This window comes from Notechis scutatus, chromosome Z (genome assembly GCF_049901735.1).
Source record: "Notechis scutatus isolate UNSWTSFEM ecotype Mainland chromosome Z, rNotScu1.2, whole genome shotgun sequence".
Taxonomy (NCBI): Eukaryota; Metazoa; Chordata; class Lepidosauria; order Squamata; family Elapidae; genus Notechis; species Notechis scutatus.
In genome coordinates this window covers 3,025,479-3,044,277 of record NC_142025.1, presented here as the reverse complement: position 1 = coordinate 3,044,277, position 18,799 = coordinate 3,025,479, and the positions used below count along the sequence as shown (strand labels likewise).

General features: G+C 40.3%; 1 protein-coding gene across 3 annotated transcripts in view; it reads right to left on the bottom strand.

Annotated features, from left to right (window-relative positions):
* Positions 1-18,799, bottom strand: part of OBSCN (obscurin, cytoskeletal calmodulin and titin-interacting RhoGEF) — a 257,509-nt gene that overhangs the window by 68,024 nt on the left and 170,686 nt on the right. For all 3 annotated transcript variants that reach the window (XM_087947096.1, XM_087947097.1, XM_087947098.1), the window contains 9 exons: positions 18,523-18,639; positions 17,049-17,213; positions 16,068-16,226; positions 12,791-12,968; positions 12,546-12,659; positions 6,543-6,710; positions 5,705-5,807; positions 4,734-4,863; positions 2,258-2,363 (listed from right to left, as the gene is read on the bottom strand). In XM_087947096.1, the coding sequence (XP_087803222.1) occupies positions 2,258-2,363; positions 4,734-4,863; positions 5,705-5,807; positions 6,543-6,710; positions 12,546-12,659; positions 12,791-12,968; positions 16,068-16,226; positions 17,049-17,213; positions 18,523-18,639 (1,240 nt within the window). The remainder of the gene's footprint in view (positions 1-2,257; positions 2,364-4,733; positions 4,864-5,704; positions 5,808-6,542; positions 6,711-12,545; positions 12,660-12,790; positions 12,969-16,067; positions 16,227-17,048; positions 17,214-18,522; positions 18,640-18,799) is intronic.

Below are 18,799 nucleotides of genomic sequence, written 5' to 3'. Positions count from 1 at the left end.
GATAAATAAATAAATTTAAATTTCCAGTTTAGTCACTACAAGTGAAAAAAAATAATGTTTTCAGGAATCAGACTTGCCACATAAAATAACAGAATCAGAGTTGGAAGGGACCTTGGAGGTTTTCTAGTCCAAACCCAAGCGGAAAACCCTATAAGATTTCAGACAAATGTCCAGTTCAAGCATAAACTACAAAAACAGACTCAGTTAAAAAGATTAATTTCCTAAATACAATGAATTATTTTATCTGAAATAGTCAGGTTGGTCTAGTGATCACCAGATAGAAAGCAGAAGATTGTGAGTTCTAATTCCTCCTTAGGCATGAAAGCTTGCTAAGTGGTTTTGGATCAATCACCAGGAACCGTTTTCTAGTTCCACATTAACCATGACAGCCAGATGGGGGATTTGGGGCCACTCATCAGAAGATGGTGAGTTCTAGACCCGCCTTAGCCAAGAAAGCAGGCTGGATGACTTTCGACCATTTACTAGGAGACAGTGAGCTCTAGTTCTGTGTTAGGTATGAAAGGCTGTTTTCTAGCCCAATCTAGCTCACAGGGTTGTTTGGGGAAATCGGAGAAGGAAAATGTATCAGATATGTCCTCTGCCTTGAGTTATTTATAAAAGGAATAATAGTGGGGTGCAAATAAATATCAGTGTGAGACCTCTAACAAACTGTCAGCTGAAAAGAAAGGAATTATTTTTAAACCACGCTTCCTCTTTGCCAAGGATAACTGTGAATCGCCCACTAGTGGCACACAACACAAACCTTGAAAATGTCCAAATGATGCCACGTTGTGATGCCATTGTTTCATAACCTCTGCTGTACATGCTTAAGTCAAGTACATGACAATATCACAATTCAGGTGTCCCCTCCACCCTTTGCAAACACCCAATTTCACAATATCAAGAATACTTTACCCTTCACAAATAATTTAATTCCACATTTGTCGCAGAAGCAAATCCTAACCCCCACCCCGAATTAGTAATACCTAGAAACTCAAGAACCTACTGTATCCACTGCATGATTAGACTGTGTGTAGTAGGTCATACAACCTGCATTTCACAATCACTAAAAAAAAGATACTCTCAATTCAGTAGAAGACTTGGTAGATGTTATCATCTGTATCTATTGGTATCTATCTTCACATGGATGATGTTCCACAGAGAGGGAGCCACCATTGAGAAGGTCCTACCATATGGACCTCCCTCAGAGAAGGGACCCATAACACTTCCCTGTTCTGGTGGGTTGGGTGGATATGACTGGGAGAAGATGGGAGGAAGTCACCATGGAGAAGGGCCTTCTTCTGGCTCCTACCAAATGGATCCTTTTAAGATAAGGAACCAGTAATATCCCCTTCCTCATTGCTCCAGTGGGGTGAGTGAATGTAGTTGGGAAAAGACAGTCTTTCAAATAACAGGGATGGAGCCACCATGGAGAAGGCCCTTCTTCTGGGTCTCACTTGATGGACCTCCTCAAGAGAGGGAGCCCATAGCATCTCCAGCTCTCCACTCCAGTAGTTCAGGTGCACGTAACTGGGAAAAGATGGTTCTTCAAGTAACAGGGAGGAGCCACCGAGAGAAAGCCCTTCTTCTTGGTCCGGTTGAGTAACTTGGCTCAGTCCCTCTCTCTCTCTCTCAACTCAACCCACCTCACAGGGTTGTTGTTGAGGAAGAAAGTATTATTTGTAAAAATAATAAAGGCAGGATATAAATAAAAAATATTGTATATACAAATTCTATTTCATCCAATTTAAGATCTGAACAGAAGAAGAACCTTAGTTATTGCTAACCTCTGGAAGACTAGGAGAGCAAATTTGTGGGATCGTAAAATAAAATTTGAATAATTATAAGAAGTTCTTCATCTGGATCACACCACTGTTGTGGGTACTGAACAACTGATAGTGTTCTTTTCAACTTGTGTAGTCTTACTAGGTGATTTTTCTGTGGATACACCACCCCGAGGAGACCTGCAATCAGTCTAGATAGAACATAGAATAACAGGATCTTGGAGATCTTCTAGTCCAAACCTCTGCTCGAGCAGGAAGTCATAGACCTGGATCTCTCCCACCACAAAACAACAACAATGCAAACACAATCACTAACCCAGTCCCAACATCAAACAGGAATGCCACATCTTCTGAGTGCAGAATGCAGCCATTCAGTCCTTAATTCTGAATGCAGCCATTCAGTCCTTAATTAGCCACAATTAGTCATCCTGAATTAACCCCATTGTGAGAGAGAGCAGAACAAAAGGCCCTACCTTCTATTGTGATCGCTTGCTCAGGTCTCTTCTCCGGAGCCAAGGCTGCTGCAGTTTGACGGTAAAGGTGGGCGCCTCCCTTCGCGGTCCCCAACCTGTTTATTAACTGAAGACAAGTTGACAACGCTAGTAAGAACGTGTGTGGATTTCAGATGAAAAAGAAAAACCAACTCTAGGTGGTTCTTCTCAATTCTATACAGAAAGTCCTCGACTTACAACCACAATCGAGCCCAACATTTGTGTGATTGAGACATTTGTCAAATGAGTTTTGCCCTATTTTATGACCTTGCTTGCCACAGTTGTTAGGTGAATCCCTGCATTTGTTCAGTTAGTGACCTGGTTGTTAAGTGAATCTGGCTTTCCCATTGACTTTGTTTATCAAAAGGTTGCAAAAGGGGATCACATGGCCCCGGGACACTGCATAAACGAGTTCGTTGCCATGCGTCTGAATTTTGACCACATATCTCTGGGGATGCTACAATGGTGTGAAAAATAGCCATGTTACTTTTTTCAGTGCCCTTGTAACTTTGAACAGTCAGTAAATGAATGGTTGTAAGTTGAAGACTACCTGTATAAGGAATCACTTTGTGTGGGACATAGAATCATAACTCCAGAAGGGACCTCAGAGGTCTTCTAGTCCAATCCCTGTTCAAAGCAGGAGAACTTATACCGTATGAGCCATGGTGGCGGAGTGGTTAGAATGCAGTACTGCAATTAATTCTGCTGATTGTGAACTGCCTGCAATTTGAGAGTTCGAATATCACCCGGCTCAAGGTTGACTCAGTCTTCTGTCCTTCCAAGATCAGTAAAATAAGGACCCAGATCGTTGGGGGCAAGACGCTGAATCTGTCAACCGCTTAGAGAGGGCTATAAAGCACTGTGAAGCGATATATAAGTCTAAGTGCTATTGCTATCCCGGTCAAATGGTTGTCCAGTCTATTTTTGAAAACCTCCAGTGATGGAGCACCCACAATTCCAAGAGGAAAGCTATTCCATTAGTTAATTATTGATTAATTTCTCTTTACTTCTAAGTTGTATCTCATTTTAACTGGCTTGCACCAGTTACAGGTAGTCCTCGACTTACAACAGTTTGTTTAGTGATCTTTCAAAGTTCTAAAGGCACGGAAAAAAAACCATTCAGCTTGGTGGTTTTTTTGGTGTTTCATGACTCAACTAAGTAACATCTTCAGTGTTAGAAGGGACTCATTTTATATACTGTGGCTTACCCTGTCGGTGTTGATGGGAATGTTCTTGGTGATTCCTTAATTAGTTGTTTTTTGTTAGCTTGTGAAGAAAGTCAGCACCCACCCACCCACCCTCCTAGAAGAATGAAATATTTTGGGGAATATTAAAAGAAGCAGAATATTATATTCCCCCAAAGGGAGAAATGGAGAAACATGCCCTTAAAGGGGACAGAAACCAGCTTCAGTCTCCTTTCTCCAAGCAGAAACTGAGGAGACCAGCTTTTAGAAATGTAGATTTGGTAATCTATTCAGAAAGACTCGGTCAATTTATTCACAAACATCTTTCACAATTAAGATTAGAGATAGGGAGGACATTCATTAAGAATTGTGGGAACAATATTGGTCCATTATGAAAGACAGCTCAGAGGCAATAGATAAGAGGATAAAATCAATTACAGATGCCTTACAGGATTAAGATCAAGGAAGTAATAATTAAGACCCATCACGAGCCTTCGTGAAACAAGTAAAATGAATCAAATAATAAAAACACACAAAGCAAGCTTCCAGATTACAAAATGTTATAAAAACTGTATAAAAGTCCATGTTCAAAAAAAGCTAGTTGTTCAGCTGACCCAGAACTGCACACTGTCTATGTGGTTCCGTTCACCAATAAATGGTCCTTTCTTTCCAATCAGCCTCCAGCCTCCATTTTATTCCAGTGTCTTTCTCCCAGCTTGGAACTGAACCAAATGGATTTTCCTTCCAACACTTGTTTGTGTAAGTTGGACTTAGGCAACTCAGGATCAGGGGTGGGATTCTATTGGTTCTGTCCACTTCTGTAGAACTGGTTGCTATGAAAAGCAGCAAACAGAAAGCAGACATAGAACCGGTTCTATGTCTGCTGCTGTTTTGGCCTACCCGCCTGCCTGGGCTCTTACCTGACCTTTATTTCCTGTGTTTTCAACCGCAGCTGCTTTGCATGACACAGCTGCGGTTGAAAAAGCAGGAAAAAAAGTGGTGCTTCAACCGCTGCGTACTTGCACGCAGCGCTGTTCAGCTGTCCGGGCAGCTCAGCAAGTCGTAAATTGCACTCGCGTGACTCGCGCATGCGCACACGATGCAGAGCAACACAACCGGGAGTTATACCGGTCGGATGCCATCCCTGCTCAGGATGTCTTAACAGAACAGCCGGACTTGCCCAGCAGATGTGCGGTGGGTCTTTGGCCCAGATATTTTATGGAGAAGTTCCTGTCTCATAACAACTTAAGAAAAAAAGAGACAGAGAAACTCACCTCACACTCATAGAGACCTTCATCATCCTCACAGGCATTTTTGATAACCAGGACAATCACGCCACTTCGTGGCTCACTGAAGCTCTGGTGTTTGTTTGGATCGGTGAGGAGGTTCCCATCTTTATGCCACCTGGAATGAGGAGGGGGAAAAAGAGAAGAGGAAAGGAAGGGATGGGAAGGGAGAGGAAGAGAAGGGAGGGGAGGGAGGGAGGGAGGGGAAGGAAGGAAATACAGATTTACAGAAGAGGGCATTGATATATTGGGGGGCCGGTTTGGCCAACTTCACCCAATTGGCTTTCGTGCCTAAGACACGGTGGAGCTCACCGTTTCCCAGTGATTGGCTCAATACAAAAAATACAGATTTTTACTCTTTTGTGTCTTACCTATTCACAGAGTAGGACACAGTAAGACATGAAAAAGTAAAAATTGGAAGCAACAATAATTATTATCTCTACATGGTTCTCCTCCTCTTTTGAAAACAGCTTTCAGAACGTACAGGTAGTCCTCAATTTACAACCGTTCCTTAACCACCCTTCAAAGTTGCAACAGCACTGAAAAAGGTAATTTACGACTGATCCTCATCCTTATGAACATTGTAATGTTCCCACGGTTACATGATCAAAATTCAGGCTTTTGGAAACCAGCAGGATGATTATGACAGTTGCAGGGCCTGGAGATCACATGATCACCATTTGTGACCTTCCAATTTCTAACAAGCAATTAAATGGAGGAAGTCAGATTCACTTAACAGCAGTGTGATTCATTTAGCAACTGCAATGATTCTTTTAACAACCCTGGAGAAAAAGGTCATAAAATCAGGGACAATTTGTTTAACAACCATCTGGCCTAGCCACAAAAATTCAGGTCCCAATTGTGATTGTAAGTAGAGGACTTCCCGTAAAATAAGCCTTTGTAGGCTAGAAAGTCCTATTCAAAAATGCTACGGAGCAAGGGCTTGATTATTCCCTTACCTGATTTGGGGGTATGGTGCTCCTTCAATGGTGCAAGTAAACTGTGCATCTTCGCCACTGGCATAATAGGCGTGTTTCATCTTGTTCACAAACCGAGGAGGCACTGGAAATTAAAATATACCATGAGGAGGTTGTAAGCTTTGTGAAAAGAGAGAGGAGTAAGTTAAATACACTTCTAAACCCACATGGCATCCAGAAACATGGTACATCCAAGAGACATTTGTTTGTTTGTTTATGTTTGTTTACATCCCACCTTTATTGTTTTTACAAATAACTCAAGGCAGAGAACATGTCCAATATACCTTCCTCCTCCTATATTCTCCACAACAGCAACCTTGTTTCTGAGACGGGAAAGCAAATGGACCAAAGTCACCCAGCTGGCTTTGGACTAGAACTCCCAGTCTCCTGGTGACTGGCCCAAAGACAGCCAGCCAACTTTCCTGTCTAAAGAGATGGGACTAGAATTCACAATCTCCCCGTTTCTAGCCTGGCACCTTCATCACTAGACCAAACTGGCCCTCATTATATCAATACCTCTTCCACCAAACCTTAGAGAGAACACAATTCTCTCTCTTTTTTTGATCCCATTTTTAAAGTGGGTTTATTATCTTTCCTTCCTTTGCACAGTTGCTTTGTAGGGACTCTCATGTGATGCATTTTGTTGTGTTGTGTAACAACCACCTCTTCCTTTGTTTTCTCATCGCACCCCAAAAGCCCCGCTAGCTGATTGGATGCCTTGTGGGAGTAGGACCAGTGTGTGGAGCGATGAAAGATGTTAGGTACTTCTCTCTGGACTTTCAAGGTTTCCTGTGCGTGTGTCTTTGTGTAGTGCTTGTACCTTGGACGAGAATTTTCCCAAGGGTGCTGGCACTGCCAGCTGGACTAGATGCATAGCACAGATATTGCCCTGAATCCACTCCGGTCAGATTATCAAGGATCAATGTGCAGGATCCATCAGGATCTTCGATGATGATGTGGTGGGGATCCACTTCGACCGGCTTCCCATCTGCAAAGCAAAAGGCAGCCTTTGGTGAACATAGGGCTGGATTCAGAGTTAAATAGGATTGTAAAACGGATTCCCTTTATTTATTTTAACAACAGGTAATCCTTGATTTATGACTAGAACGCACCTCATTAAGGAATGTAGTCGTTACATGAGTTGGGACCAATTTTACAACCTTTCTTTCTTTCTTTTGCCATGGATATTCAGGGAATCCCTGCCATCGTTAAGTGAATCACGTGGTCATTAAGAGAAGCCAGCTTCTTCTATTGACTTTGCTTGCTGGAAGCCAGCTGGGAAGATCCCCAATGGTCATTGTGTGAGCCCAGGACATTGCAGCCATTAAAAAAGCAAGCTGGTTGCCAAGTGCCCAAATTTTGACAATTTGAGGCTGCGATGGTTATAAATGCGAGGACCGGGCATAAATCACTTTTCTCTACACCATTGTTACTTTGAATGGTCACTCAATGGATGATCAAGGACATATATATATAATTATATATATAAAATTGTATATATAAAATTGTATATATAAAATTGTGTATATATATATATATATATATATATATATATATATGTGTGTGTGTGTGTGTGTGTGTGTGTGTGTGTGTGTGTGTGTGTGTGTGTGTGTATATATATATATATATATATATATATATATATATATATACACACACTATATATATATATACACAATTTTATATATATATATATATATATATATATATATATATATATATATATATATATATATATATATATATATATATATATATATATTTTTTTTCTGAGGTTCTCATGGGTATTTGTATGTGGATCTTTGGTTATTCGGTTTTCTCCCGCGTAAGATTGGAAGTATCTAGGCAACGTTTCGATGAAGTCTCATTCATCATCTTCAGGCTTCTGTCTTCGGCTTTGTGCTTCTCAGAGTAATGTGAGATTGCAGCTGCTTCTTCCTTTTAACTGCTAGTGGGGTGTGACTTGATTGGGTGGGGGCTTGGCTGTGTTCTGATTGGCTGGGGGTGTGTTCTGATTGGTTGGGGTTTGGCTGTGTTCTGATTGGTTGGGGGGTTGGCTGTGTTCTGATTGGCTGGGGGTGTGTTCTGTTCAGGTGCGGGCTTGGTTGTGCTCTGGTTAGTCTTAGTTGCTGGGGGATTTTTAAAAGGAAGAAGCAGCTGCAAGCTCACATTACTCTGAGAAGCACAAAGCCGAAGACACAAGCCTGAAGATGATGAATGAGACTTCATCGAAACGTCGCCTAGATACTTCCAATTTTACGTGGGAGAAAACCCGAATAACCAAAGATAGATAGATAGATAGATAGATAGATAGATAGATAGATAGATAGATAGATAGATAGATAATATCTTCGTTCTGCAGGCATTCTTCTGTTTTATTCTGTGTCGTTCTTACGCTATAATTAATATTCTTAATATCCTTCAATTAACAGCTGACCAGCAAGATACGTTCATGGTTAGGGCATAAAGTGGAATATGAACCAGAATATTTCTACTAGGAATTATAACAGAAAAATACAACCAAGAGGAGATCTATTTAATAATACATGTGATTATGGCAGCAAGGTTAGCCTTTGCTCAAAAATGGAAAGACAAAGAAATTCCCGATGAAAGTGATGTAATAAAAAAGAAATGGACATTCGCTAAGATGAATAAATTAACTTTGGAAATGAAAGAGATAGACAAGATAGAATACGATAAAGTATGGGATAAATTCTATCAATGGTGGGAAAAAAGAAGAATCTAGAATCAAAAGAGAATAGGGTTGGCAGAACGGATGATTAGAATTGGAAAATATTGTATAAATGTATAGATGTATAAATGTACAAATATATATAAAATATGTATTCTATGCCATAATATGTATGATAAACAGGATTGTTGGGATGATTGTATCACATCCAATGTTTTTAATAATTTACTTAATAAAACTTTATTTAAAAAAAGATACATTCATGTTAACATTAGCATACACTACAATACAGTATTATTACTGGGAAATAAAGATGGGAAAAGGGAGATGAAGAATATACAGGCAGTCCTTGACTTACAATAGTTTACTTAGTGACCATTCTGTTACAACAGTAACTTATGACTGTTTTTCACACTTACAACCATTGCAGCACTCTCATGGTCACATGACCAAAATTCAGACGCTTGGCAACTGGTTCATATTTACAAGGGTCGCAGTGTCATGGGGGGAGGGAGGGTCATGTGATCATTTTTTGGGACCTGACAAGCAGAGTCAATGGGGAAATCCAGATTCACTTAACAACCATGTTACTAAATTGACAACAGCAGTGGTTCAGCATTGACAACAGCAGTGGTTTAACAATGGTGGCAAGAATGGTCGTAAAATGGAGCAAAACTCCCAACAAATGTTTCACTTAGCAAGAGAAATTTTGTGCTCGATTATGGTCGTAAGTTGAGGACTACCTGTACATTAGACCATCAACAAGTACCTTCGAGAAGTGATAAGCAGAAACAAAATTAAAGGAAATATTTATCTGTCATGATTGCATAACTGGTAAATTAGTCAACAAGGCTTTATGGGCAGTTCTCAACTTACAGATTTTAATTTAGTGACCGTTCAAAGATACAACGGCACTGAAACAAGTAACTCATGACCGTTTTTCACACTTACGACTATTTCGGCATCCCCCCGGGTCACATGATCAAAATTCCGACTCTTGGCAACTGACTCATATTTATGATGGTCAAAGTATCCTGAGGTCATCTGATACCCTTTTGTGACCTTCTGACAAGCAAATAGGGAAGACCGAATGCACCAATTATCACATTAAACAAGAGGAAAACCTTCTAAGCACCAATTCCACCAGTGCTTTCTACAATTTTGTAAACAACAAACTAAAAGACTCAAGGTCCATCCCACCCTTGATAGGACCTGATGGTAAAGACTGCAACGACGACACCATTAAAGCCAACATCTTTAACACATTCTTCGGCTCAGTATTTGTAAACAGCAATGGATCATGCCCAGTATTTCCTAGCTGAACCACAGATAACTACAATGATCTAATACATATCGATTTTACAGAAGACAATGTTGAAAAAGCACTACGCAACCTAAAACCATCTCTATCTATTGGACCGGATGGAATATGTGCCTACTTCTTAAGAAAGCTATCCACTGCCATAGCCAAACCTCTAAGCATAATCTTTGAAAAATCCTTCAGGACCAGCTCCTTGCCTAACCTATGGTCACAAGCCACAGTCATCCCCATCTTCAAAAAGGGAGACCCAAGCCTAGTTGAAAATTACAGACCAATCTCCTTATGCTGCGTCACCTGTAAAGTCATGGAATCAATTATTAACCAATCCATCATCCTCCACTTAGAGACAAACAACCTACTCTCCAATAAACAATTTGGTTTCGGAAAAAAACTATCCTGTAATCTGCAACTCTTACACTGCAAAAACATATGGACGACACAACTCGACCAGGGCAAACCAATAGATTCAATCTACATAGACTTCTGTAAAGCCTTTGATTCAGTGGTACACGACAAACTACTCCTAAAAATAAAATCCTATGGTATCTCTGGACAACTGAATAACTGGATAGAAGCATTCCTGGCAAACAGACAACAAATGGTCAAAATAGGGAGCGTCCTATCAAATTCTGTACCTGTCAATAGTGGTGTCCCCCAAGGCAGTGTTCTAGGACCAACTCTCTTCATACTCTACATAAATGACCTCTGTGATCATATTAAGAGCAACTGCATTCTTTTCGCTGATGATGTAAAGCTGTTCAATACCACAGACAATACTGCTACCCTACAAAAAGATCTCGACTATGTATCAGAATGGTCAAACAAATGGCAACTTCAAATCTCAACAAATAAATTCTCTGTCTTACATATTGGCAAAAAAATCAGAAAATAAAATACAAGCTGAATAGTCAAGATCTTGTTGATGACCCAAGCTCTGTAAAGGACCTTGGAATACTCACCTCTAATGATCTAAGTGCTAGAGCCCACTGCAACTACATAGCCAAAAAGGCATTAAGAGTTGTTAACCTAATCCTACGTAGCTTTTTCTCTGGTAATATCACACTACTAACCAGAGCATACAAAACATTTGCTAGACCAATACTCGAATACAGTTCATCAGTCTGGAACCCACATTACATATCTGATATTAGCACAATTGAGAAAGTCCAGAAATATTTCACAAGAAGAGTTCTCCACTCCTCTACTCGTTGTAGAATACCTTATGCCACCAGACTTGAAATTCTAGAACTAGAAAACCTTGAATTACGCCGTCTTCGGGTCTGATTTAAGCATGGTATATAAAATCATACATTGCAATGTCCTACCTGTCAATGAATACTTCAGCTTCAACCATAACAACACAAGAGCACACAATAGATACAAACTCAATGTTAACCGCACCAAACTTGATTGCAGGAAATATGACTTCAGCAATAGAGTGGTCAATGTCTGGAATACTCTACCCGACTCTGTAGTTTCTTCCCCAAACCCCAAAAACTTTAACCTTAGATTGTCTACTATTGACCTCACCCCTTTCCTAAGAGGTCTGTAGGGGGCGTGCATAAGCGCACCAACGTGCCTACCGTCCCTGTCCTATTGTTTCTCTTATATATTAAGAGCAACTGTGTTCTCTTTGCTGATGATGTAAAGCTATTCAACACCACAGAAAATACTGCGACTCTTCAAAAAGACGTTGACTATGTATCAGAATGGTCAAGCAAATGGCAACTTCAAATTTCAACAAATAAATGCTCTGTCTTACATATTGGCAAAAAAATCAGAAAATAAAATACAGGCTGAACAGTCAAGATCTTTTTGATGATACAAACTCTTGGAGTACTCACCTCTAATGACCTAAGTGCTAGAGCCCACTGTAACTACATAGCCAAAAAGGCATTAACAGTTGTTAACCTAATCCTACGTAGCTTTTTCTCTGGTAATATTACACTAATAACTAGAGCATACGAAACATTTGCTAGACCAATATTCGAATACAGCTCATCAGTCTGGAATCCACATTACGTATCTGATAATTAACACTGTTGAGAAAGTCCAGAAATATTTCACAAGAAGAGTTCTCCACTCCTCTACTCGTTGTAGAATACCTTATGCCACCAGACTCGAAATTCTAGACCTAGAAAACCTAGAACTACACCGCCTTCAGTCCGATCTAAGTATAGTATATAAAATCATACATTGCAATGTCCTACCTGTCAATGAATACTTCAGCTTCAACCACAACAATACAAGAGCACACAATAGATACAAACTCAAGGTAAACCACACCACACTTGATTGCAGGAAATACGACGTCAGCAACAGAGTGGTCAATGTCTGGAATACTCTACCTGACTCTGTGGTTTCTTCCCCAAACCCCAAAAACTTTAACCTTAGACTGTCTACTATTGACCTCACCCCTTTCCTAAGAGGTCTGTAGGAGGCGTGCATAAGCGCACCAACATGCCTATCATCCCTGTCCTATTGTTTCTTTATTTTTCTTATATGTATCCATTTCATGTATTCATAACTATGTTTATACTTATACCTATTATCTTGTAAGTGATTGACAAATCAAATAAATAAAAATAAATAAATAAATACTAACTTAACAGTTGTGGTGATTTGCTTAACATCTGTGGCAAGAGAAGTCATAAAATGGAGCAAAACTCACTTAACAAATGTCTTGTTTAACCACATAAATTTTGGACTCAGTAGGGGTTATAAGTTGAGGACTACCAGTAGTCTCCCTGCTCAAAAATTTACCACTTCTTTCTGACCTTAATTTGGGGGAAACTGAGGCTGGTTTTTACCTTTATACCAGGTGATGCCCGGTTTTGGGGTTCCTGTGACTCGGCATGCTAGCTTGACTGTTTCACCTAGTTCTGCTGTACAATCTGCCAGTTCCTCTTCAAAATCAGGTGGATCTGAAGCAGGAAAAAAATCGGATTTGATATTCACTAGGAGACGATAGAGTTCTAGTCTTCAGAGAGAAAGCACTGCATGCAAAAGCAGCAAAAAATAAATGTGAAGAACTGAAGTCTTGAGTTCTACTCACCCCATACGGGGAGACTGATCCGTTGCTGAATACTACAGATCTCTTTCACCCATGAGTTTTTGATGATAACGGTGCGCGCCTGGAAGAGATACTTCCGGACCGAATCTTCCCGTTCATGCCAGATCTCAAATGCCCGGTCATCGCCTTCGATCAGGTCATTCACATCAATGTGAGATAGCTGAGCAACCAAAAAACCAAGGTTACAAGCCAGCCAACATCAGGCACGCATTTGCAATACATCTTACGTCCTTATAGAGGTAGTCCTTGACTTACAACCGTTTGTTTAATGACTGTCTAAAATTATAATAGCAGTGAAAGAAGTGACTTAGGATAGGGCCATTTTTCTCACCCGTGATCATTGCAGCATCCCTAGTCACATGATCAAAATTAGATGCTTGGCGAGTTCCGGTTTGCAAGCTTTCGGCGGCGGCAGGGATTTGCGACCGCGCGATCCCTGCTGCGTTCGCCGCCAAGGTTCCCCCGATCCATTTGGATCTGGGGGATATAGCTGCCCCGTAGAGGCAGCTGAAGACAGGAGGGATCCGGCAAGGGGTTTGGGGGTGCCGCAAACCCCCTCCCCAGCCGGCTAAACCCTCTTTTCCTGAGGCGGAGGAACGGCGGTCAGCAATGGCCGCCACGAAGAAAGCTGCAGCCGGGAAAGCAGGTGCAGGAGGGAGAAAGCTGGAAGAACAGTGAAAGTTGCTTCTAACCGGGACAAGACGGGAGAAAGTGACCTGGAATCTTGAAGGCTGCTAAGTATATATTGTTCCTTGTGAGAGTTACAAGCTGCGAATACTCTAAAGGGGAAAGTTTTTTCTTTGTTCTACTCTCCTTCCTAAAGTGACAGCGGAAAAAAAAACAAAAACCTTTTTGGCTGTGAGTGAGAAGGGAGAGTGAAAAAAATTAGAGCAAAATTTGAAAATAAGGAGAAGATTGCCTAGAATTGCAAAGAGTTGTTAAACATTAAAAAACTTCCAAAAATATATTTGAAAAAGATTTGTGATTACTTTAACCCCAGAAAGAGAAAGTGAAGAAGAAGAAGGTATCTAAAAGAAATAGTCTGTTTGGATTGTTTGGTGATTTTGGAACCTTTGGAAATTACTTCTGATTAAATCATCTGGGTGGTTGTTTGGAAAAACTTTTTCTCTACACAATGGCATCATCTATGGATGGATTGAAACTTATATATCAAAAATATGAAAGAGAAAAACAAGGAGGGGAAGATGGTCTTGGCACTATTTTTCAATACTTAGAAATGGTGGTTTATACTTATGTGAAGCAGAATGAGGATGATGGGGACAAAGAAGAAGAAGAAGCCATCTTTGATGAACAAATGACTTTGATTGGAGAAGGGAAAAAGCAAGAGAAAAAGGAAAAAAGGTCTTTAAGATCTGGAAAAACAGCCCAAAAAGAGAAGAATAAGGTGAAAAGGGGACATTATGTTAAGAAACAACAGAAAAGGGGAAAGCAGAATAAAAGGGAGGTGGAGAGACAAGGGGTTAAAGAGGACAAGGAGAAGAAGAAGCAAGAGAGAAAGGAAGGGATGAGAAGTCCTAATGGTGGGGAGCAAGATGTTAAGAAGCAAAAGTTTTTTAGAGATAATGGATAAATCTTATTGTTAAAGGGATTCTAGAAAGGTACATAAAACTGCATTTTTATACTTGTATTTAGAAGTAATCATAGAAAATTAGAAATAATATGTAACTTAAAATGTGATAAAATATTTAACATAAATTAGTGAAATTTTTGGTTAAGAAAAAGGGAGTACTGTAATGAAACATGATTCAAGATTGTGATGTGGGGGGGTAATAATCTTTGGAAAGCATAAGTGTTCCCACAAAGGCATGATATTTAATTGAAATGGATAAAATGTTTAAGATATAAATGATTGTTAATATTAATGATTAGAATATGGTATACTAGTGAAATTTTTGTGAAATGAGATTTGAAGTAGAAGAAGGGGAACATTTTAATGAAATATTGAGCTATAATATGTGATGTGGGGGGGGATAATTATGGAAAATAGGGCTCCCATAAAAGTATGTGATTTAATTGAAAAGCAATGAGTTAAACGTTTAAGATATGAATGAATATCAATACTAATGAATAGATTTGTATTATTTTTGATAATATAGTATAATTTTAGAATGTACCAGACAGAATCCCAATGTATGTCATGTGTTTTATATTAAGTATTATAAATATAGGGGAAAGAGATAAAGGCATCATACTCCATATAGTGTACAGGAGAAGTCTTTCTTCTTTTTTTAAAGAAGAAAAATAAATGGTTGGCTGGAATAGAACAGACAAAGAATAATAAATATTATGATACGAATTGAGAGGAGATAAATAAAATAAAATAAAATTGAGAAAATTTAAAGGAGAGGAGAAGTCATATAGAAAATTGAAAATGTTAATAAGATATGAAATGGTATGTAAAATGAATATGAATTTGAATTTGTGTCTGTACCAAGAGTTTTAACCCGGGACTAAGCAACTTTCAGAAAAGAGATTTTTTATGCTTTTATGTTTTGTGTTTATGTGTATTTATGTATTGTTTGTCTTGAAAATAAAACTTGTTTTTTTTTTTTTTTAAAAAAAAGATGCTTGGCAACTAGCATGGATTCCTAACAGTTGCAGATTCACTTTATCAATTGTGTGACTAAGTTAAGAACAGCAGGGATTCACTTAACAACTGTGGCAAGAAAGGTTATAAAATGGGGCAAAACTCACTTGACAGTTATCTTGATTAGCAATGGAAATTTGGGACTCAGTTGTGGTCGTAAATTGAGGACTACCTGTATAGTAGTCAGTCAGTCAGTAAGTCAGTCAATCTGCCCGCCCATCCATCCATCCATTTCCCATCTTTATTATTTTTACAAATATCTCAAGGTGGCAAACGTACCTAATGCTTCCTCCTTATTTTCACAACAACAACCCTTTCAGATGGGCTGAGCTGAGAGAGAGGGACTAACCCAAAATCACTCAGCTGGCTTTTGTGCCTAAATTGGTAGTAGAACTCACTCTCTTCTGGCAATTCGCCCGAAACTCACCCACACACTTTCATGCCTAAGGCAGAATTAGGAATCACAATCTCCCAGTTCCTAGCCTAACGCCTTAAACCCCAGATCCAACCTGCTGCATTGCTGTGAGATTTAAGGTATCTAAAGGTACATCAATGGATAATTCAGTATTGTTCTGATAGCTTAACCTCATTTTAGTTAGATACCAAAAAGTAGCCAGAGAAAGACAACCCTTAAGGAAGGGCGTATTCAACCTTCATCATGTTCTTGAACAGATAGCTGTAAGTATCCATCTTCGTGTCTCGTTTTGGCTTGCACACGAGCAGGTAACCCTTGAAGAGGAAGGCATGGCGCTTATGTCCTTTCCAAGCCATACGCGCCCCCGGAGCACCTTCCCACACAATGAACTGTCCCTGGGGAAAAAAAAATAGCAAAACGTGGCAGGGAGTTCCACAGGCTTTATAAGTCACATCATCAGAAAGTTCTATTATAATCTAGTGAGAATTTTGACCCTTTGCTTCTGGATCTGCCCTTTGGAGCAACAGACTTTATCTCCAGTCATAATTAGAGTTTGAGTTATTTGTTACAAATCGTCAAGAATTGTTGAAAAGAAAGGAAGGATTTTAAAGTCTGATTTCCTCTTTGCAAAGAAGAAATAACTCACAGGGCGAACATATGCAACACACCTTCTCCTCCTATTTTCCACATAACAACAACCCTATGAGGTGGGCTGGGCTGAGAGAGAAGGATTGGCCCAAAGTTACTAAACCAACTTTCATACCTAAGGCAGGACTATAATTCACCAACACCTGGTGATTGCCCCAAAGTCACCCAGCTGGCCTTCGTGCCGAAGGTGGGACTAGAACTCGTTATCTCCTGGTGACTGGCCGATAGTAACCCAGCAGGTTTTCATGCTAGGGTGGGACTAGAACTTACCAACTCCTGATGATTGGCCCAAACTCACCAATTCCTGATGATTGGCCCAAAGTTATACATAAGGTGGGACTAGAACCCACGGACCTCTTGTTTCTAGCCTGGTTCCTTAACCATTAGAATGAACTAGCTTTTTAATCTCACAGTCATGTGACTTTGAGCAGCTTCATTACAATTTGATAAAAGAACTTATCCACCCCAAATCACCAGGGTCTAATTGAAAAACATATTTTGGGGTTCAGCAGAAAGAGGAAGAAACTTAGCAGGCAGATGTGTGAATGAGACGCCTAGCTTTCATTTACCTGCCGGATAGGCTCTCCTAATATTTCCAGAGTTCCAGGGTAGTTCTCAATGAGAGAAATATGAAGGTTGTTCTCTGCTCGCCTGTTGAGTGCGGAAACAATGGCGTAGGCCTGTTCCAGAAGGGCGCAGTTTTGAGTGTTCCTTGCTTTGTTTCGGATCATGTCCTATGAACACAAGGAAAAGTATCGTTTGTCTCCTTTGTGTCTAGATGAATACGTGCAGCAGAAATGTGGTTGAAGTGGAAAGGAAGGAAAAAAGGGAGGGAGGGAGGGAGGGAGGGAGGAGGAAGGAAGGAAGGAAGGAAGGAAGGAAGGAAGGAAGGAAGGAAGGAAGGAAGGAAGGAAGGAAGGAAGGAAGGAAGGAAGGAAGGAAGGAAGGAAGGAAGGAAGGAAGGAAGGATTGACTATCAAGGGTTAGGGTTAGGGTCACGACCACTTCCACCAACATTGACTGGGAAAGCCACTCTCTTCTAGTATGGATGATATTATCAAGCTTGGTAACAAAACATCTGCAAAAAAAACCACCAAGCTCAGAGAGTACCAAGGACCCCACAGTAGTATTCCTCTTCCTTCTCCCCCTCCTCCCCACAAACCCCACTCCCTTCTAACATTGATATTATAGAGATGGGTCATGAGACATCTGTAAAACATCTGCCAAGCTCAGGGAGCTCTGACCCCACCGTTTTTCTCCTTCTTTTGCTCCTTCCTTCCTTCCTCCCATCCTCCCATCTTCTGCCTTCTCTCATTTTCCCCTTCCTCCCCCTCATCCTTCTTCCCCCTCTTCTCTTTCCTTCCTTCCTTCCTTCCTCCCCTCCCTCCATCCCTGCCTCTCTCTTCCCTCCACCTCTTCCTTCTCATCCCCCTCTGTCTACTAACTGACCTGCACTCCCTAGTACCCACCAAGAGCATTCATGCATGACTCCCATACATCTTACCCTGCCTTGTTTAGCAACAACAACCAAAGTCCCAATTGCCACTTTAACCTGGAGACAACCTGTACAAGTAATCCTCAATTTACAACAATTCATTTAAAATTGCTCATTGTTCCAACCACACTGAAAAAAGCAAGTTATCCTCATAGTTATGACCATCATAGCATCCTCTCAGTGACATGATCAAAATTTGGGAGCTTGGCAATCAGCATGTATTTATGGCAGTTACAATATCTTGGAGTCATGTGATTATCATTTGTGACTAGCAGCTTGCTTCTTTCTGACCAGCAAAATCAAAGCAGGAAGCCAGATTTGCTTAACAATCACATGATTCACTTAACAACTGCCACGATTCATTTAACAACGGTGGCAAAAGTCAAAGAAGAAAATTGGATTTGCTTAATGATCACATGATTCACACAGCAACTGCCATGATTCACTTAACAACCATGGCGAAATTGGCTGTAAAATCGTGCACCAGCAATGTGAGACCCTGTTGTTGCGCTACCAACTAAAAAGTGACTAAAACCTACGCTCCTAACCTTGATTGCTGTTTGATATTTCTGGATCCGGTTTATGGGTCTCTCTAGATAGTGTTGGAGAGGGAGTATCGGCGGCAGGGAAGGATCCTCACTGGCCAATGTCCCTTCTGTGTATCTCTGGAGGAAGAGAAACATAATAGCAAGGGGTTTATTAATCCAGTTTGCTTACCATCCTAGAAAGCCCTTCATCCCTTTACAGACTACACCATTATTCTATGTTTCACACTGAATTTTCCTATTATTGTTCTAATAAAGAAGTGACTTTCTTCACTAGGAG